Below are 20,389 nucleotides of genomic sequence, written 5' to 3' on the forward strand. Positions count from 1 at the left end.
TGAGCCCTTGGCTTCTTGAGGGAGTGTGGACGCAGGCTTCCCGTGGAATGTTCCGGAGCCCCAGCCCTTGAGCTGGTCCTCTCTGTTTTATTTGTTTGTGGCTGCAGGACCATGTTTATTCTGCAAACCCCAACTGGGGTCATGTGGCCTGAGAGGATTATATGAATCCCTCCAAGTGGGAGGCTTGGTTGAAATTTCTGAAATACTTTGATTTACGGGGATGGGAAAATGACAGGATACTGGAGAGCGTGAGGCCTGTGGTTGTCAGAGTTGTGGGGACTGCTGCGTGCTGTGTGCCAGGCCCGGAACGCAACTCCTGTGGGTGGACATCTCAGCCACCCAGGCCTCACAGGCAAGCTGCTGGAGATGAGGTGGGCGGGCTCAGACGCACGGGCTGGGGGTGGATCTCTGAAGCAGGGCTCCTTCGGTCTGGATCCCTCCCACCCCTTTGGGTTTCTTTCTGTGGGTTGTGGGTTTGGTGGTGGAAAGACTGAAAGCTAACTCTGAATCCCGGGGAGGCCACTTGCTGGTTAAATGCCTCTGGTCGGAGTCTCTGGGTGAGCCCTGGTTTTCACCAGGGATGATGAACCATCGTGGGTGTTTACTGAGGGAGTCAGCCAGGAGTGACACGGCTGCCTAGCACAGCACCCGCCCATGGGCTGCTCCGGGAGCCTTGGTTCCATTTTTACTGGAAAAAAAACAGCTAAAAACCAACTGGGCTTGAAAAATTCTAACTCCTTGAACAAATAAGCCTTATCCCTCTGAAAACAAAATGGTGTGTGTAATGACCTACGGTAAATGTGTTTTATTAGCCAGTTAATCATAGTGGTTAAATATTTGTCCAAGGCTGTAAGAAGTCAAATAAGTAGGTCCTAAGACGGGTAGGAAGAAAGGAATCATATTCATTAATAAGTTCAGAAAACCTAATGTGTGGGACACAGGGACACACAGTGGGCGAGGTGTTGGGAAGAGGCCCTGGTGGACACCCTTAGACACACACCCAAGATGGTTAAGACCTGGACTTGGTTTCACTGTGTGTGCATGTCTCTGTGTGTGTGTGTCTGGACTTGCTTTCACCGTGTGTGTGTGTGTGTGTGTGTGTGTGTGTGACTTTCCCCGAGAAAAGACTGGGAAAGTGTGTGTGTGGGTGTCTGGATCTGTGACTGGTCTCAGAGGCTCAGCTGACCCCAGATCCCTGGGCAGAGCCTGGAGGAGAATCAGCTCATTTTCTGAGATGTGGTCCATTTTCTAGGGTGCTGTGTCCAGGGTACCGTAGGTGGGGGCAATGCTATACAACCATTTCCATGGCTGAAGGGCAGGGTGGGTGGGCTGACCTGGGGGTGGCCCTGCTCGGCAAGGGGGTGGGCTCCCCCACCCTCTGGGGGGTGGGGGGCGGGTGGTAGATTAAGTGGTGGCAAGAGCCTTCCTAAGTTCCTCACTCCTCTTGTGGTCAATGTCTTCCATTTCCTGCAGTTTCTGCAAATGGCATTGGGGAAAGCTGGGTGTCAGCGCGGATGTGAGGCTAGAGTGGGACCCCCGCAACGGCCCCAGTGAACCCTCACTTCAGCTCGCGTCTTGTCCCCCGCACTCACGTCCCGTCCGCCTTCCCTGGAGCTTCTCCTACCTGGGAGATTTCAGTAAGGATGATCCCGCGGTACTGTCGGCCCTGCCCGAGGGCCTCCATGTCAGCCAGGAATTCTTTCCTCTCCTGAATTTCCTTCACCACTGGACAGGGAGAGGGCCATCCGTGTACAGGACAGCAGGGGCCCCCGCGCTCCTGGGAGGGCTGGTGGGGCAGCAGGTTGCCTCTCTTGGGAACGGGAAGCAGTTCTGCGGTCCGTTTCTCACTCGATGGCCCTCAGGGATTCCCCCCTTCCCCTGCTCCCCGGGGCCCTTCCACACACACTCTGCCTTCCCCTCCCCAGCATAACTGGCCCCTCAGGGGCTCACATTCTTCAAAGCGGTCCAGCTTAGGGGCTGGGTCCTCCTGTCGCAGGGGATGGGGCTTTCTTTTCCGTTCCTCCGGCTCCTTCCCGGTGGCAAAGATATTCTGGAGTCTTCGCTTCTCCATCTCCAGATCCCCTGTCGGGCCCAGACGTGGCCTAGTTAAGGTGGGCAGGGCACCCTCAATTCCTGGAGCATGCTTGCTGCAGGGGGCCTGGGAACATGGTAGGGCTTCTGCAAACCTAGCACCTCCTACCCTGGGCCGCTTCTGCACTGGTCAAGTCACAGTAGGCCGGAAGGTGTTGAAAGAACCCAGAAGAGAGCGTCATCAAAATCCACACACTGGGCTTCCCCAGTGCTCAGTGGTAAATGTGGTGGTTTAGTCACTAAGTCCTGTCCGACTCGCGACCCCATGGACTGTAGCCCGCCAGGCTCCTCTGTCCATGGGATTTTCCAGGCAATAGTACTGGAGTGGATTGCCATTTCCTTCTCCAGGGGATCTTCCCAACCCAGGAATCGAACCCAGGTCTCCTGCATTGCAGGCAGATTCTTAAATGCAGGAGCCATGGGGTTCGATTCCTGATCTGGGAAGCTCCCACATGCCACGGAGCAATTAAGCCCATGCACCACAACAACTGAGCCTGTGCTTCAGAGCCTGGGAGCTGCAACTCCTGAAGCCCAGGTGCTCCTCAAGAAAAGCCACCACAATGAGAAGCCTGCCTGCTGCTACTGGAGATTAGCCGCTGCTTGCTCAACTAGAGAAAAGCCAGCACAAAGACCCAGTACAGCCAAAAATAAATAAAATTATCAAAAAAAAAAAAAAAATGCACAGACTGCCTGGGTGCAGAGTAAGGCTAAGGAAACTCAATGACTGTGCAGTATAGCCTGGATGGGGAGGCTGTGTGGAGGGGCCAAGAGTCACGTCAGGTGCCAAGTGGAAAGCAGGGGATGTAATGGCTCTCTGAAACAGGCTGGGGCACAGAGGAACCCGGGGTTCCAGGCACCATATGAGTTAGAGCAACAGCTGTGATACCTGACCTCCAAACATTCATCAGAGGTGGGGGGGGAAACCAGTTAACTGTTAAAGAGAATTCTGGGAAAATGTATAAAAAGGAACCAGCTAACTGTTTTCCCACGCACCCTGAATGCCTCCAAGCTAACACGTGCCGAAGTTCGAGAGCACTGGTATAAATGGCCTGGGAATTTGATTAGCCGCCTACTCAGCACCCTGTGGGCTGTTTGTCTCCCTGCCCCCCTTAACCCCCCTCAGAGAGTAAAAGAGGAGCTGCGGTTGAGGCTCCTTACTCACGGGTGGCTTGAGGCTTGAACTGCTCCCGGCTGTAGGCCCCGTTGGCTTGGCATCTCCAGGCAGGCCGGAGGTGGGACCGGGCTGCCAGGATGGGAGGCAGGTAGATGGCTGAGCTTGGCTGCTTGGAAGGCAAGACTCTCTGGCTGGAAGTTGGGTTGCACTGCAGGGGGAGAGTGTCTCCTCCTGGGGAGGGAAGGGTCAGGGTCAGGGGGCCCACCTAAGTGGTCCCTACCTGTTAAAACAAGTCAAACGGTACGGAAGAGTCTTCCCTTCTCCCCTCCACACCCTCCCCTCTACAGTGAGCCATGGTAGCAATTTGGTGGTCTCAGCCCCTTCTTTTCGATGCTTACCTAAACATGTTCAAAGATATATGGGCATGTGTAAGATTCCTTTTTCAAAGCCTGGATCACACTGCATTCTATTCAGTAATAGACTAACAATCTTCCATGGGGTCGCAGAGTCAGACACAACTGAGCGACTGAACTGAACTGAACTAACAATCTACCATGAACGTCTTTCCAGATCACTCCATTTATCTATAACGTCTTTATTTTTTTGGCCGTGCCATGTGGATCTTAGCTCCCTGACCAGGGATTGAAACTGCGCCCTCGGCAGTGAAAGCTCAGAGTCCTAACCACTGGACTGCCAGGGAATGCCCCCCAACCACTGTTTTGAGTTGGCTCCTGTCTACCTCCCGTACCTTTCCAGCCGTCTCTGTCATCACCCAGCAGGTAGTATTGAGCATGTACCCTATGGCCAGGCCCGGGACTCGGGGGGTAAAGTGGTCAACAAAGCCCTGCCCTCACGGTACTTACATCTGGGGTTTAGATGATGATAACAGCGCTGATGTTGACAGTACAGAAAGGGCCACAGGGTGTGTCAGAGCAGGATTTACGGTTACAAATAGGGTAGCCAGCGAAGGCCTCACGGACACGGTGACATTTGAGAAAAGACCCATAAGTGGTAAGAGGCTAGCCAAGGTGATATTTTAGGGAAGAGCATTCTAGACAGAGGATGGCTCAAGTGAAGGTCCTGAGGTGGGAATGTGCCCAGAGCATCTGAGAACAGACAGCAGACTAGGGTGCCAGGAATGGACTGAGCCAGGGGTGGGGTGGAGTGGGAGTAGAGGTCAGAGGTCAGGGAGGGCAAGAGACAGACTTGGCCTCATAGGCCTCTGGAAAGACTGGCTTTTACTGTGTGTGAGGTGGGAAGCCATCGAGGCTTCTGAGCAGAGGAGTCACCCCTTTAGCTGCCATTGAAAATACAGTGCTGGGAATTTCCTGGTGGTCCCTGCTTCCACTGCAGGGACCACAGGTTCGATCCCTGGACTGGGAACTAAGATCCCTCAAGATGTGCAAGCAAAAAAAAAAAAGATAGAAAATATAGAGTTGGGGGTCAAGGGCTTCCCAGGCGGCGCTACTGGTAAAGAACCTGCCTGCCAGTTCAGGAGACATAAATGATGCGGGTTCGATCCCAGGGAGGAGAGCACAGCTACCCACTCCAGTATTCTTGCCTGGAGAATCCCATGGACAGAGGAGCCTGGCAGGCTACAGTCCATGGTGTCACAAAAAGTCAGACACGATTGAAGCGACTGAGCACGCACGCACGGGGGTCAAGGGCAGAGGTAGTCACAGTCAGGAAATGGTTTGAAGGTCAAGCAGACAGGACTGCTGGTGGGTTGGATGTGAGGTCTAGGAGAAAGGGAAAGGGGACAGGATGACTCTGATGTGTCTGCCCAGAAGAACCAGAAGGATGGAGCTGCCATTGTTTCCCGCTGCCTTTCCTTTCTCGTGCCCTCTATGTAGGGCCAGCCATGGTTTTTCTCTCTCTTCTCTCAAGAGATGCTATGCTTCCTAGAATGTTCCTCTTACTCTGCCTGCTATTTCTACTTGTCCAATGCCAAATGCCACCTTTTCTTTTGGCTCAGTCTCAGCAAATAGTTAGAGCCCAAGCAATCCTGGGAGTTCAGGTGAAGGAGAGGAATTTGTGGCTTGCAAAAGAATTTAAGCCTCAAAGAAGTAGGACTTGGTTAAGAAGAGAGTAGAGAGGGGAATCTGGGAGAAGAAAGTAGACTCAACACCAATGCTTGGAGGCAATATTTTAAAGAGAAAACATCTAAGGAGAAAAAAACTGGCAAACTGGTGACTTGTGTTGACCTAACCACTAATCAAATTAGTTTTTCAATAAATATTGAGCACCTCGGAGTCAAGGACTTCCCTGCTGGCTCAGATGATAAAACGTCTGCCTACAAGGCGGGAGACCCGGGTTCAATACCTGGGTCGGGAAGATCTCCTGAAGAAGGAAATAGCAAGGCAAGATTTTCTTGCCGGGAAAATCCCATGGATGGAGGAGCCTGATAGGCTACAGTCCATGGGGTCGCAAAGAGTCAGACATGACTGAGCAACTGCACTTTCACTAGGAGTCAAGGTACAATGGTGAACAAGGCAGGCTCAATCCTTGGTCTCCTGGTGTTTACTTTTAATGGAATTTCTAGCACATTCTCTTTATGGTCATGTTGGAAGGAAGGAAGGAAGGGTTGGTTGCTCTGTCATGTCTGACTCTATGCGACCCATGGACTATAGCCTGCCAGGATCCTCTGTTCATGGGATTCTCCAGGCAAGAATACTGGAGTGGGTTGCCATTCCCTTCTCCAGAGGATCTGTAAGGGACATCAAATGATTAGTAGATGACTTGAGTTTGGAGATTGAGTTATGTGACTCAGCTGTGTTGTGGTGTTAGGCTCTGGCAGCCTGAATTGTCCTTGTCCACAAAAAGGAAGGAGATCTGATTTCTGAACTGACCTGATGGAGCCTCACTCCCCCAGCCAGTGCTGGGCAGTCAGTATTTGTCTCTCTGACTCTTCCATCCCAGTTTCTGTGGTTGACCAGATGCCTCCTGATAGGCACCTTCTTTCTCGAAAGAAGGCAATAGCTATTGTTAGATTTGAGTGAAACCTGGCAGGCTTGAACCTTCTGGTATCCTCTTAAAGGTAACTTTACAGATCTCTGTTCTGATCCCCTAAAAGCTGATTCAGTTAAATCTCAGAAAGCAAGGCTGTTTTCAAGATCTTAGAGGGCACCTTGTTACCGTGCCCATGAACATTCAGTTTTTTTTCTTTTTTTCATTAAAAATAAATAATACAGTGTGTGGTCAGAGGTAAAATGTGGAAAGGTTTTGCATAGTTTTCCTAAGTTGGAAGCCTTCCAGTAATCATGTTTCTGCCAGCTAAGCTATGAATGAATAAAACTATGCATAAGACACACACAGGCCTCTAGTCTGGAGAGCTCATATGTTATGTGTGTAAGAGGGTGGGAGAGATTTCAGACTTGACAGCGTTCAGACTGTCTGACTGGCAGGAAGTCTCAAATGGGCTGGTTCCCTGTTGAGAAGGCTGGCTAGAGCTGGACTGCAGAAGAGGCTCATGGGCTGGGACCCATGTCTTGTGAAGAAGCAAAGATCAAGACCCTGCAAGGTCAATTCCCCAAGAGCAAGGGTCAGAAATACTATTCAACTTTTGTTTGTGTATGTGTGTTTAAAATGAGGTCCCCTACTCCTCAACATGGAGAAAGCATTAAGATGTGACCCAGAACTCGTCTCCCCCGGAAGCCTCGGTGGGCAGCCTCTTACGTTTCATGGTGTCCGTGATGTGGCGCTGTTGGAAGTTCGTCAGTTTGGATTCCTTCATCATCACTGCAAGACAAAGCACTTCAGTGAAGCTTCCTGGGCTGCAAGCAGATGCCTCATCTCAACCCACTGAAATTTAATACTGTATCGCCTCCTGCTCCCATTCTGGGCACCTGAGTACTTGGCTTGCGGGATTTGAGTTCCTTGAACAGGGATTGAATCTGGGCCTCCCTGCAGTGAAAATAGAGTCCTAACCACTGGACCACAAGGGAATTCCCTTCCTTTTCTACATTTTTTTTTCCCCTACACCACTCATCACCATCTAAGCTCTACATACTTACTTATTATTGTTACTTTCCTACTAGAATATTAGCTCCAAGGGAACAATCATTTTTGCTTATTTCTTTTCTTTACCGCTGTTTTTTCAGCACCTGGGATAATGTCTAAAGCACACAGTGGGCTTTAAAACTTCTTTGTTGAGTGAATGAATGAGTGAATGAACAAGTATTCATTAAGCATGTGCCAGGGGCTGGAGCTACAAATGTGAGCCAAAACAGGCATCATGCCCTGATGGAGTTCATGAACTGAATGTTAATTCAACATTAATTCAGTGGAACACGCGAGGTATCTGATTACAGGTTGCACTAAGCACAGTGAAGGAAAAGATATTTGGTAGTGTCCCTAAGAGTCGGACACGACTGAGCGACTTCACTTTCACTCTTCACTTTCATGCATTGGAGAAGGAAATGGCAACCCGCTCCAGTGTTCTTGCCTGGAGAATCCCAGGGACGGGGGAGCCTGGTGGGCTGCCATCTATGGGGTCGCACAGAGTCGGACACGACTGAAGCGACTTAGCAGCAGAGCAGCAGCAGCAGACACGTAATAGTTGGTTCCACTGTGGTGATGATGGGTGGAGAGGAAATAAGTCTTCCCTGGGGAAACTGAAAGTGTGATCTAAGGGGTTCATGGGAGTTAACCACTCTGAAATTCTTAGTTCTTTGACTTTGGGTCACTTCCAAGTTGTAGGACCCAGACCCCTGAACCTTTCTGAACTCCAGGCTTCTTATCTGTAAACTGAAAATACGATTACTAAGCCATAAGTCATGTAGGGGAGAACTGAGAAACAGAGGGTAACTGACCACCGCTCTTCTTCTGCCCTTAATGCACTGACCTCTGAGCAGCTCGCAGGTCCCTGGGGTGTAAGTGGTCGGCTTGGGACAGCGCCAGAACCCTGTTCCTTTGGTCACCGTCTCCACCCTCTCCTGGGAAGCCATGGGAGGGCTCTGAAGAGGAAAAAACCCAACGAAACATTCCCAGATCCAATCTCTTCTCACACCCTCAACACCACCCAAAGTTTGGGAGCGGGTGTCGGGTCGCAAGAGAATCGTGATGCCGCCTGTCAACATCGCGACAGTGCCCGATCCTCCCACCTCGAACAGATCCACTGGCAGATAAACACATGCGAACAGAGACCTCATCCTGACCTGTGCCTGTGGCAGGGAAGCCCCCTCGGGAGGAAAGGGGCGTGAGGGCAGCCGTGCCCGTTGTGTGATACGCCCAAACGGGAAACCTCACCCTAAAGTAAGATCCCGGCTGGGTGGCCTCTCTCTCCACAGACAGCGGCGGCTGGGCTCCGGAGATCGTAACCAAGGCTCTGAAGCAGCAGCCGCGCCTGGTCCCTCGCAGAAATACTTTTTGAGATCTCAGCCACTAGAGCCTGCAGCTAGCGGCTCCAGCTACCATGGTAACGCAGACAAACTGCTCCGCGCATGTGCGTATTTATCGCTCCGCCTGCCTCCCGGAAGTGATTACCGCTAGGTCACGGCGCAGGCGCAGAGTACGCTTGGCATCGCGCAAGGCGGAGGTACGCTGTTAGCCGGTCTCCGCGCGGGTCTGGGTCGCGGAACCCGGTGGCTGCTGTGCGGGCGTCATGTCAGACAACGAGGACAAGTGAGTGAGGGAGCGAAGTGACTTTTCCGAAGACTCAGAAAGGGCGGATGAAGCGGGAGCCAGGATCGAAGGAAGTTGAGCCAGGGGTTTAGAGGACTGGGAGTGCTGAGGGGGTCCGCAGAGCCGGAGAAGGAAAAGGCTGGGAACTGGGAGCATAGACCCGGCCAGAGGCTGGGCGCGGAAAAGGCTCCGGCTCGAGGGTCCAGAGAGGATCAGTGAAAAAGTATCTTTCAGCAAACTTCCACTGAGTCGGGCTCTGTGTCAGTACCAAATGTTGATTCAGCTGGGGTCTCTTTCTAGAAGAGGCCCGTAGTTAAGATGAGGACGTCAGATGACTGATTTATTGAATGATTCACTGGCTAGGTGGATATTTATTGAGAGCCTCCTACGTATCACATGAGACTCAGATTTTTGCCCACTTTGATTCTAGTAAGTGATGCTCTAACTAACGGGCTTCTTACACTTGTGCAGTTTTGATGGAGACGACTTTGATGACGTGGAGGAGGATGAAGGGCTCGATGACTTGGAGAATGCCGAGGAGGTCAGTACTGAGCCTTGGGCTCCCCTCTCTGCAGCCCAAGCTGCCAGATAGCCCGGCCAGTGATGGTCGACTGCATGCCTCTGCCTCCCGTTTGTGGTCAGGGTACTGCCGGTTACAATGAGGGGAGACCTAGCCCTGGGTAGTGGAGGAGTCCTACAGGGTTGGCCCAAAGGCTTTTGTCCTCTTGGACCAGAGCATGGCTTCTGGGGCAGTTAGTTTACTCAGAGTTGAAATAGCCCCTTCATTCATTGTGCAGACATGTGCTGAATGTTTATTATGTACCAGGAGCTCAGCAGGGTGGGGCTAAATAAAGAGCAAGGGGGAGAGTGACCTGGGATAAGGCTGGAGAGGTGAGGGCCAAGATCAGGCAAGATTTTGTAGCCTAGGGGTAGTGGGAAGCTGCTGATAAGTTTTGGGGAGCTGGGGAGTGGCATGATCCAGTGAGGAATGAGTTGGGTGGACCAAGAGTCAAAGAGAGCCCAATTAGGGTGCAATCCAGGTGACATCTGTAGCTTGCACTTGGGTGCTGGTAGTGTTTGTGATGAGAAAACAGATGAGAGATTTTGGTGGATTGGATGTGGGGCTGAGAAAGTGGGAGATAACAGGAATGACTCCCATGTCTCTGGCTTGAGCAGCTTGGTGGATGAGTTACTGGCGTCATAGATAAAATAGGGTTTTCTGTGCTGTGTGACTGGTGGAGGAAGAAGTGCTTTATGTCTTCTGGAGAGAGGGATCCCTTGATTTTTTTTAGGTTGGTAAGGTGAAGGCCCTCTTTTGTGTGGGTTGTCCTGTCTGCCTGACACTCTGAGGTTATCTGTTCACTGAGTCAGAAGCCTTCTTCTCTGTTCTTCTGATGCCTTTCCATCTCTCTCCTCTTGATTCTGCCTCCATGTAGTTCAGTCCTGTTCCCGTTTTTCTATTCCTAGTGCCTCAACCTGGTTTAGATCTTTATTGGTTTTCATCCGCATTACTGCAGAAACTTGTTACGGGTTTTCCTGCCTTGAGTGTGCTGTTTGCCTTTCTGCTGCCAGAGTCAACTTTTTCTCCTACCCACATGATTGGTTACTATTGGTCTTGCTCAGTGTTCTCTCTGCTTCGGCCCTTACCCTCTACAGAATATTCTCAGCAGGGTATCCAGAGTGATCCTTTTAAATCTTCAGTCACTCTCTCTCTCCTCTGCTCAGAACCTGCGTCTGGTTACTTTTCATCTCATTCCGAATAAAAGCCAAGAACATGCACAAGGTCCCCCATGATCTGACCAACTGCTCCCTCTGTGACCTTATCTCTTCTTGGTATCCCTGTCATGCCAGGGAATTCCAGCTCAGGACCTTTGACTGTGCTGTTCCGTCTTCCTTTTCCCTTAGATATGCACACAACCTGCTCCTCAGCCTCCTTCAGGTCTGTGTCACATGTCACTTCAATGAGGCCTTCCCTGACCATTCTGTTTCAAATCACTGCATTTGCTCCTTCCTCCAACATCACCACTCGGACACTCCCTGTCTTTTCTCTCTGTTTTTATACTGCACGTTTTACTACTAATTTAATTTATTGTTCATCTCACTGTATTCCTGGGTTGGGAAGATCCCCTGGAGAAGGGATAGGCTACCCACTCCAGTATTCTTGGGCTTCCCTGGTGGCTCAGCTGGTAAAGAATCCACCTGCAATGCAGGAGACCTGCCTGGGTTCGATCCCTGGGTTGGGAAGATCCCCTGGAGAATGGAATGGCTGCCCACTCCAGTATTCTGGTCTGGAGAATTCCACGGACTGTATAGTCCATGGGGTCACAAGGAGTCGTACAGGACTGAGTGACTTTCACTTTCACTGTATTATAATGTAAAGCTCTATGGGAGAAAGAACTTTTATCTGTCTTACTGCTCTGTGTCAAGCTCTTAGAATGTTATCTGACATAGAGTAAGCACTCAGTAAATATTTGTTGACTTAATTTCATATTACAGAATTTATTCTCCTATCTGTAACCCCGTTTGCAGTTTGCACCTTTTGTGCTTATCATACCCCACAGTTAGGCTTCCAGGCTGAGTACGCTGTCTTCCCTCCTGTGTCTTTGCACACATGCAGTTCAGCCTGCCTGGAATGCCCTTTCTTCCTTTCCTTGTTAGCTTGGCAGCTCTCACTCATCCTTGTAGACTAGCCCAAGTCTCATCTCTGGACTGTATTCCTAACCCTCAGGATGAGGTAGATGCCCCTCACTTTCTTGTGTAGTTTGTGGCACACTGGCACACTTTCATAGCACTTGATGTTTTGTTTACTCTTGTCTTTTCCCTGGACTGTGAATTCTTTGAGAGCAGAGACTCTTTCCGTCTCAGCACCTTTAACATGTCTGGCACGTGACAGATGCTTAATAAGTGATTATTAAATATATGCATATGTAAAGATGGGGTGCTTCTTCCTCTTCCTGCTTCGGGTGAGGTTGTCTGTGCTCAAGGTCTTCTTTGTATGGGGCCAGCTCTCCTGGATGAGGCGGCTGGCTTTGGACCCCTGATCACAAGTCCTCTTTCACTAGCTCTGAGACTTTGGCCAAGTTAGCTAACTGTCCAACCCTTTAAAATGAGCATTGCAGTCCCCGCTTCATAAGGTTTTTTTGAGGATTAAGTGAGGTGTTAATGAGGCAGTTGCGTGGTCACGGGCACGTAACAAGCAGTAGTGTGGAGGCGCTTACAATCACTGTTGTCGTCGTCCTGCCCCTCACCCCCAATAACGCAGCCTGAGATTTTTCCCTCTTTTCTGCCTTTGTGTCCAGGAGGGCCAGGAGAACGTTGAGATTCTCCCTTCTGGAGAGCGACCGCAGGCCAACCAGAAACGAATCACCACACCATATATGACCAAGTATGAGCGAGCCCGCGTGCTGGGCACCCGAGCTCTTCAGATTGCGTGAGTATGAGCCCCCTCACCATCGTGTCCTTTGATCAGGCCACAAGGAGCCTCCGAGCTGTTGATCATGGCCCGCCCTGGCAGCAGACCCTTCCCTTTCTCACAGGCTAAACACAGGCAGCGCCGTCCCCATGTGCCAGGCGCTGTGCTAGACCCCTGTCCTCGGGGAGACTGTTGGGGGAAAAGGACACAAACAGTAGAGAGTAACAGTGAGAGTACAGAGCGTGAGGACCGCCTGTCAGGTGGGGAAGCGAAAATAAATGCAATAAGACCAGACCTAGACCCTTGTGGGCTGGGTTGTTGGGGGTGCCGCAGCAGCTCCCGCTGGGCTTAAGGTGGTTCTTGAGTAGACTGGGGCCAGCCCAGGGGAGTGAGAGAGCCTTCCACGTTGAGGCCGCGCTAGGAATGTGGAAGCACAGAGCAGTGGTTGGGGGTGTGGGGTTTGAAATTAGCAACCCTTCCTTTCTCTCCCAAGTTGGGAACTTGTTGAAGAACAACATAATTCAGGAGCCAGCCAGTAGCCAACTCAGGTCAGGTCAAAATATGCGATGCTCACATGTCTACCCGTTAGCCACAGGCATTGCAGGCGTCAGAGGCCGTGTCTGCAGGGGCCAAAAGCAGCCCCCCTGAGGGCAGGTGGCTTTGAGGAAGCAGGGGCCCTTGAAGAGGCTGGGCCACAGGTGCTGGCTTTCCCTGCCAGGCTCCCCTGTCAGATGAGCTCCTCCTCTGTTCTGGCCAGAGTTAACTGGGAGGACACAGGGCAGACGTGTTACTGTTGCTCTCATGGCAGGTCCTCCCCAGGGAGACAGGAGGCTGCGGAAAGGAGCCCTATCTCAGACTTCTTACCAGCTGCCCGGGAAATGGTGGACACCTGGAGGAGGGGTGCTGCAGAAGAGAGGAGTGGGAAACAGGCTCGAAAGAAAAGCTGGGGCCAGAGTTGTGGGTGGTAAATATGCTAGGGGAGCGATGATGCTCAGTCTGTGTTGGACTTTATCTGTGGAGTGACAGCGACCACTCGGTGGAGGGTCTTATTGGGGCGGAAAACTGTTCTTCACTCTCTTGGCAGCAGGAGGCCCCCTGCCAGCCTGGTTGCACCCCTTGCTGGTCTGGGTGAGTTGAGAGCCGCACCCCGTATGATGATTTCAGGGTTGCTGGGGTCAGGATCCTCTAGGCCTGCACCACAGGTCACTGCTGCCTACGTTTGGCCATTTAAACTAAGTAAAACTAGATAGGAGTTCAGTGTTTCTATCTCCTTAGTCACATTTCACGTGCCCAGTAGCCTCTGTGGCCGCCGTGATAGGTAGCACAGATAGAGGACATTTCCATCCTTGTAGAGTGCTAGATGGGTGGTATTCACATCTGCCGAACACGACCCAGCAGGAAGAAGAATTCGTAAACTGTTTTTTAAACAAATAAACTGTATGCAAGTTCAAGTCTTTCAGCATCAAATAAGATATTGTGCTTGTGCCTTTTGGAGGTGTAAAGAGGATTAAAGACACAGTTCGCTAGTCATCTAGATGTTTACTGTCTAGTAGAGAAAGGGAACCTGTTCTAAATACTCAGAACCCAAGGCAGACGAGATTGATGCTTTATAAGAGAAGGGAATAAAGGGACGTGGTTTTGAAGGTCTCCTAGGTGCCAGAAATAGCACTAGGAAAGTGAAGGCAGACGTGGGTGGATTGTGGTGGGGGAATGGCAAGCAGCCTGGGGCACAAGACTGGAAAAGGTGTCACTGGTCCCTTGAGTGACCAGTTTAGAAGATGGGCATGCATTTGGTGGACAGTCTGGAGCAGGCATTCCAAACAAGGCCAAGGGTCCTGCTTTCCTTTGGAGGTAAGACTCTTGTCCAACCTTTTTTGGCTGTAGCACTCCTTCAGATTAAGAGCTCAGAGGCTGTCTGGTGGTTTTCCAGCTGCTGTAAGCCCTTGGACAGTCAGGGCTGGAGCTTGTCTTGAGTTATGGGCCTGTGATCTGCACTTGGTAGTAGAAGCTGAACAGTGTTTTCTTGGGTATTTGTGGATGAAGTCTCACTCCAGCTCATTAGCCCCATCTGGTGGCTGAATGGTTGCAGCTGTGCTGTGCTTTGCTCAGCCTCTGAGTCGTGGCTGACTGCGACCCCATGGCTGCTTCCCAAGGAAGGTTGCCCCTTGGAACCCCTGGTGGAGACATTGAGGGCACACTCTCACATTTCCTGTGCATGTAGCAGGGCTGGATGAATGACTGCTCTTGAATTACTCATGTCTTGAAAGAAATAAGGCATATGCATATCAGGGAAAGCAGTTTGCCACATTCTTTAAAACATTAAATATTAGGGGGAGCTTAAATAATTATTGAGAGAAGATGTAGAGAAAGTTAAATACTTGGTTTCTGCCCCTGGGGAATTTTCACGCTTTGGGGAGTAACAGACATCAGAATATTTAGCAATAAAATTAGTAGATCATTTAGTGTAAACTGGTGTTTCTCAGACTGGCTGGTTATCCGAACCAGCAGGGGAGCTTTGCTAATGTAGGTTCTCAGGCTCCTTCACTAGAGAATCTGTTCAGCGGGCCTGGGGAAGGACCTGGGAACCCGTATTTTTAGCATGCTCTCCTGGATCATCATCAGGTTTGGGGTCCATTAGTGTGAACTTGAGTTGGAATCAATAAGGGTGACTTCCTAGAAGAGATGGGCCTGGAACTGGTCTGTCTGTTTTTAGACCCTCTGCTGTGGGCCAGGTGTTGCACTAGAATAGAACTTGGGGTCCTGGACCACCAGGTCTTGTTTGGAAAACTTCAAACGGGAAGTCACAGTTGAGTGACGGTGGTGTTGAGAGAAGTGTGTGTGAAATGAGTCAGGGCCCTGAGGCTTCAGCACGTGCTTTCCAGGGTGGAGATTTCTGAGCCTCTCACAGGCCTGTAAGAAGAGGAAGAGCTCGTGTGAGGATGCAGAAGGGAAACAACAGGGCCCGCATAGGAAGCTGCAGGGGTTTGGTGTGGCTGGGATGTGGGGTGAATAGAGGCAGGTAGCATGAGAAAGTACTGCAGAGGTAAGTGGGGCCAGAGGAGGTTCTGCCTGCCTGATGGCCATGGGGTATCGAGGAAGAGAGGTAAGCAGGGGAGAGCCTGACCACAGGCCTTGTGTAGGGGCTAGAGGAGCAGGACCCCTGCAGGGGGTGTTGCCAAGACAGAGGAGGAAAACGAGGCGAGCTAGGCCCTGAGGCAGGGCTTGGGGTTGAGTAGAGTGGTCAGAGGGTGAGCTCTTGCACTTGTGGGTCCTTTGTGTGGGAATATTCTGCTGTGGCCGTGGGCTCAGGAGTCTGTGACGGGCCCTGGGAAGGTCCTTGGCCGGGGGAGTGGATGTGATGAATGTCACACGACCCAGTAATGAAAGCTCACGCTTGTCCCTTTCACAGTACCTGGTTTCAGTTTGTGGATCACCAGCTTTCTAATGGGAGGTGTTACAGCATAGTAGAGGAGTCTTCAGGGTTCAAATCTTGGTTCTACTACTCACTGGCTATGTGACCTTGGGGAAATTCCTGACTTCCCCTTGCCTCAGTTTCCTCCGCAGTGAAACGGAAGTAGCAGTAGTACTTCCTACAAATGAAACAAGCTACGTGGGGTGGAGAGCGGCTGTGGCACCTCGTGAGCCTTTGCCTGTAGCAGTAGTGCTTTAGCCTTATTGCTGTGTAGGCGTGGCAGGGCTTTTTGTCTTCATTTTCCAGTGAGGATGCTGAGATCTGGGGAGAATTGAGGGTCCTCCAGGCCCAGTTTAAGCCTAGTCTACTGGCTGCCACTCGAGCACCCTCACTGTCAGCGCCCCGGGACCGCTACTCTGCACCTGCCACTTTGGGGAGGTGTCCTTTCTCGGGGCCCTTTCTAGGTGAGCTCTGGGGTGCTGATCTCATCCTGTTTGTGAAACTCTGCCGAGCTTCATGCTGGGCCCTCTCCCTGTGTGTGTCATCTCTCCCCACACCTGTCCTTACACCTGCAGGATGTGTGCCCCCGTGATGGTGGAGCTGGAGGGGGAGACAGATCCCTTACTGATCGCCATGAAGGAGCTCAAGTAAGTCATCCAGGTCCTGGTTTGCGGCTCCAGAGCCCTGGGGGCATCCCTTGGGTGCTCTGCTGCGAGCCTTCCCGCACTTCCCTGCTGGGGACGGGTGGTCTTGTTCCTGTAGATCCTTAGTTTGGGAGTCAGTCCTTCACGGGGGAGGAGGGGACAGGCAAAGGGGGAGGGGAGGACACTGACGAGACATGGACGGTCCCAGTCCCAACGTCCCTTTTTCCTGCTGCAGTTGGCCTTACCAACATCCCTCTGCTTTCCGCCTTGCCCTTCGCCGTGGGATGGCAGGCCATTTGTAGATTTTGGTTCCACACTCAGAGAAGCAGGGACTTTTTTTTTTTTTTTTGGCTGAAATTCCTTACCTACAAAGTACATCCGTGGTCTTAGGATGCTCCTAAGGCTTCTCCTCCCTTGCCTTCTGCACCTGCTATCCCTCTGCTGCAGAGCCAGGGTCACCACCCTCATGTACCTCGATCTCTCCCCGGTCACAGGGCCCGGAAGATCCCCATCATCATTCGCCGCTACCTGCCCGATGGGAGCTACGAAGACTGGGGCGTCGACGAGCTCATCATCACCGACTGAGCCGGAGTCAGCCTGTGGACTGGGCCTCCGCCCTGGCTCGTCTCCTAGTCTTTTTATAGTCTTGATACGTGTAAATAGTAAATCCTTCAACCTTTCAACTCCCTCTGCCTCCTGCTGCTTGTGAGGCCCACCTGTGTCTTCACTGTTACCGTCCTGCTGCCTGGAGGCTGTGCGCATCCCAGTGGCCCTGGGACCGTCAGCTCTTTAAGAAGCACCAGGGCCCTGACCCCCTGGGCTCCCCCGCGTGCCCCCCCCCACCCATCTCACAGTCCACCAGAGCAGAGGCTGCTGTAGGAGACACCTCGGCTGCCTTCCCAGCAGACAGACCAGCCTTTGTGCCCAGGGAGCTGGTTGCCACGGAAACCCCCAATTTCCTTTCCAGTGGGGACTGGCTGCAGGGGCTTCTCCCTTCTCAGGAGTATCACAGAGCAGGTCTCATCAAGCCATCCATTGTTTTCCTAAGGACCTGCCTCGAGCCTCTTATCGTGGGCTGGGATCCCCTTTCAGGAGCAAGTGCCCCCAGCAGGAAGCTTGGGGACGCAGTGATCTCCTGCCCTCCCCGAGAGAGCCCTGCTGGGCAAGTCTGCAGCTGGAGCAAGGGCCGAACACCTGCCCATCCCAGCCGCACAACCCCTCCCATTCCCCACCTGTCAGACCACTCCCCATACGCCAGTCTGTTCTCCACGACCCACCCGTCTGGTCTGCCACACCCATACCCTCTCCTTCCCCAGGCTCTGGACGGTGTCCTTTCCCTTCTGTGTGGAGCCCCTGATCCCTCTAAGGCCACTAGGATGGGTGCTGGGGTGATGGTGAGCAGGGCAGCAGGGCTTCTGGGTTCAAGGCGTGAAATTAAATCCAGTCAATCACACTGGTTCTTCCCTCCCTTGGGGTGCAGGGTCAGACGACAAGGAGAGGGTGTATGCTGGCACCAATAGGGATGGGAAGGAAACCCATCTCCCTGAATATTTCAGCCTTGACCTTCAGTCTGCTGCCAGCCCTTGCTCCCAGGAAGAGGAAGAGCCAGGCCTGCCTGACCTCTACAAGAAGCGAGGCCCCCGGGGTGGGTGCACCCTGGACAGGGTGGAAGTGACGAGCATCCCCAGGAGTGGGAGGGGTGTTCGCTGCTCTGGAGAAGGGTTAATTCAGGGAGCAGTGGACTTCGCACCCCCTTCCACCCTCCTCCAAGCCTGTGGAATCCTTTAATCAAGTTGGGTGCTGAAATTTCAGCTCTGAAATGCCGCCTTTGTGCTGGCATCCAGGCGGCCGCCCCAGAGTGCGGGGGTCACTTTCTCGGCCCCGTTTCTCTAAATGGTCTCTTTGTTCCTGCTGGGCCGCTCAGTATCAGATGTGATTAAAGGGAGATGGGGCTGGGGTGGCAGAGGAGAGAGGGACTGGGGGAGGGAGAGGGTTAACCCTTAGGGGATAGGGTGCAGAGGAGATGCAGAAAGGGGTGTTTACCCTCCCACCTGCCCCCTCCATTCTGCTCCGCTTTCACGGAGTCAGGCCCTCGCTACTCAGCTGGCCCGGCCAGGGCACCATCTCCTTGACCCTCTCCAGATACACCTGTCCCTTCTCTGTTTACTGTGGAGCCACTACTTGACTGAGGCCCGAGCTCCTCGGGAATCTCAGGTTTAAGGCATGAGCACAAGCCCGGTCTTCTGACTTCTGTGGACCATTCCCTCTCCTCCTGTATCCCCAGTGACTCTCCAGTCTCGTTGAGGTCATGCAGGTGGTGATTTCATCTTGATGTAGCCCCTCCCACCTGCCCTGCCCGCTCCACGACCACAATCCCAGTGACCACGGAGCACATAGGAAACACTGGACAGGCTAGAAATGGACTGATGTCCTGCTTCTCAATAGAGGAAAAGGGAGGTTGTAAGAAGTAGGAGTGCAGAACTGATTGACCCCCTGACGAAATTCTAGAATAGGCTATTGCATATTTGAGAGCACTTGGATAATAAGACTCTGAAGCTTGCATAGGGTTTCTAAGAATATCACCAAGTGAACCGAATTTTCTTTTTTCCAATGGTTACCGGCCTGGTAGGTTGGAGGAATGCCACAGATACAGGGAACCTTGATTTGAACAAGGCATTAGGCAGTCTGTGTGGCTGTGATGGAGAAGCAGGTACTGCAGGGTGACAATTAGATTCAGAATTGACAGCTTTACGAGTATAGACGATAGAATGGATGGAGAGGTTTTTGGTGGTGGACACAGGGTCTGTCTCTCTCATTCCAATCTTTTTTCATTAGTAACCTGAATGAGGATATTCAAGTTTCAAACATGAAGCTCAGGAGAGCTATAGATTGGATTCAGAATTCCAAAGGATCTAATATAGGTGGGGAAGTGGTCAAGTGCAAAAAGATGAAATCTGTTCAAGACCAGTAAAAAAATCCTGCATTTATCTACAACACAACGACATCAGCCAAGCAGCAGAAAACCGCTTGTATGTAGTTCAGGGTGGCCCAACTTGGCTGCAGGTTTTAATCTCCAAGAGGAAGGATTTGTAGTTACCGCTACGCTTCATGGGAGCCAGCAGTTTTGGCGAAGTGGCCGGAGGAGCTTGCATGACACAGCTTCCGGGTGGCAGTCTGGCCACCCTGGAGGACTGGGCTAGTTCTTGGTGCCCCCTTCCCTACCCGAGGTCCTGACTAGGAGGTGAGGGGCTGGGGCCCACAGATAGAAGAAATGGATACTGGATCTAGGGATGCCAGTCTGGAGCCATGACGGAAGCAAAGCCTCAGATTACAATTGGAAATCGGGCAGGTGGAAGAGACGATGGTTAAGGGTGCAAGGTTTGGAGTCAGCTGGTTTCAGATTCTGTACCAGCACTTCTTAGCACCCACCTCTCAAAGCGTCAAGTCTCCATCTGGGAAATGGGGATAACAATTGGACTCACTCCCTCATTGGCCAGAAGGATGTAAAGCACTCACCCAGGGAGCACTCAGTACATGGGAGCTATTAATGTCACTATGAACTGGGTGGAAGGGGAGACTTCAGCCATCAGAGCTGTCCATCGATGGAGCGTGGAGAAGAAGTTTCCCCTGTCCCTGAGGTGGAGGAGCCCCAGGTCCCAGAGTGCAGGTTGGAATTCTGCTGAGCAAAGAGCTTTTGGGGAGGAAGCCCCAAAGGATTAGATGGTTATGTCTGCCATCCTAGTTTATACTTAGACATGGGCAGCTGCTAGATCCTGGTGTGGACCTGTGTTGTGTGTGTGTTGCTGGGGGAGGTGGCAAGAGAGAAGGCCCACCCACCCGTCCTAAAGGACCAGGCCTACTGACTGCAGACAGCAAGACAGACCTGATCTACCTTTCACATACTTGCTCCTTGAAGTCTTTGCAAGGCCCCTTCTCTGCTGGGCGAGAATGGGCTGCTTGGAAGGCACTCAGGCGGAGTCCCACCTGAGTCAGCAAGTGGCCCACCTGCAGTGTGGACACAGCTGGGCTGGGGGCACAGCTCCGGCCTGAGGCCTCAGTTCTGAGCACCCGCTGACCCCACTGTGATGCCGGCT

At 52.1% G+C, this 20,389-nt stretch overlaps 2 protein-coding genes across 4 annotated transcripts; one reads left to right on the plus strand and one right to left on the minus strand.

The window, feature by feature from the left end:
• Positions 1–790: 790 nt before the first annotated feature.
• On the minus strand, positions 791–8,643 carry C5H22orf23 (chromosome 5 C22orf23 homolog). 3 transcript variants are annotated; one of them, XR_002180844.2, is made up of 7 exons: positions 8,453–8,642; positions 8,049–8,160; positions 6,881–6,943; positions 3,254–3,436; positions 1,951–2,082; positions 1,625–1,786; positions 791–1,476 (listed from the first exon to the last, which is right to left on the minus strand). XR_002180844.2 is itself a non-coding variant. In XM_019961783.2 (7 exons), exons 2-7 carry the CDS (start codon positions 8,149–8,151, stop codon positions 1,405–1,407), a joined length of 654 nt encoding a protein of 217 aa, XP_019817342.1. In that variant the 5' UTR covers positions 8,152–8,160; positions 8,453–8,642; the 3' UTR covers positions 791–1,404. The 3 variants fall into 3 exon arrangements, 2 of the variants coding, with proteins under 2 accessions (XP_019817342.1, XP_019817343.2); XM_019961783.2 differs by having other exon boundaries at positions 1,625–1,725; XM_019961784.2 differs by having other exon boundaries at positions 791–1,786; positions 8,453–8,643.
• Positions 8,644–8,675: 32 nt separating this feature from the next.
• On the plus strand, positions 8,676–16,978 carry POLR2F (RNA polymerase II, I and III subunit F). Its single transcript, XM_019961785.2, has 5 exons — positions 8,676–8,827; positions 9,299–9,368; positions 12,127–12,257; positions 16,227–16,298; positions 16,790–16,978. The coding sequence occupies exons 1-5, from the start codon at positions 8,808–8,810 to the stop codon at positions 16,878–16,880; spliced, it is 384 nt and encodes a 127-aa protein (XP_019817344.1). The 5' UTR covers positions 8,676–8,807; the 3' UTR covers positions 16,881–16,978.
• Positions 16,979–20,389: the final 3,411 nt, after the last annotated feature.

This window comes from Bos indicus, chromosome 5 (genome assembly GCF_029378745.1).
Source record: "Bos indicus isolate NIAB-ARS_2022 breed Sahiwal x Tharparkar chromosome 5, NIAB-ARS_B.indTharparkar_mat_pri_1.0, whole genome shotgun sequence".
NCBI lineage: Eukaryota > Metazoa > Chordata > Mammalia > Artiodactyla > Bovidae > Bos > Bos indicus.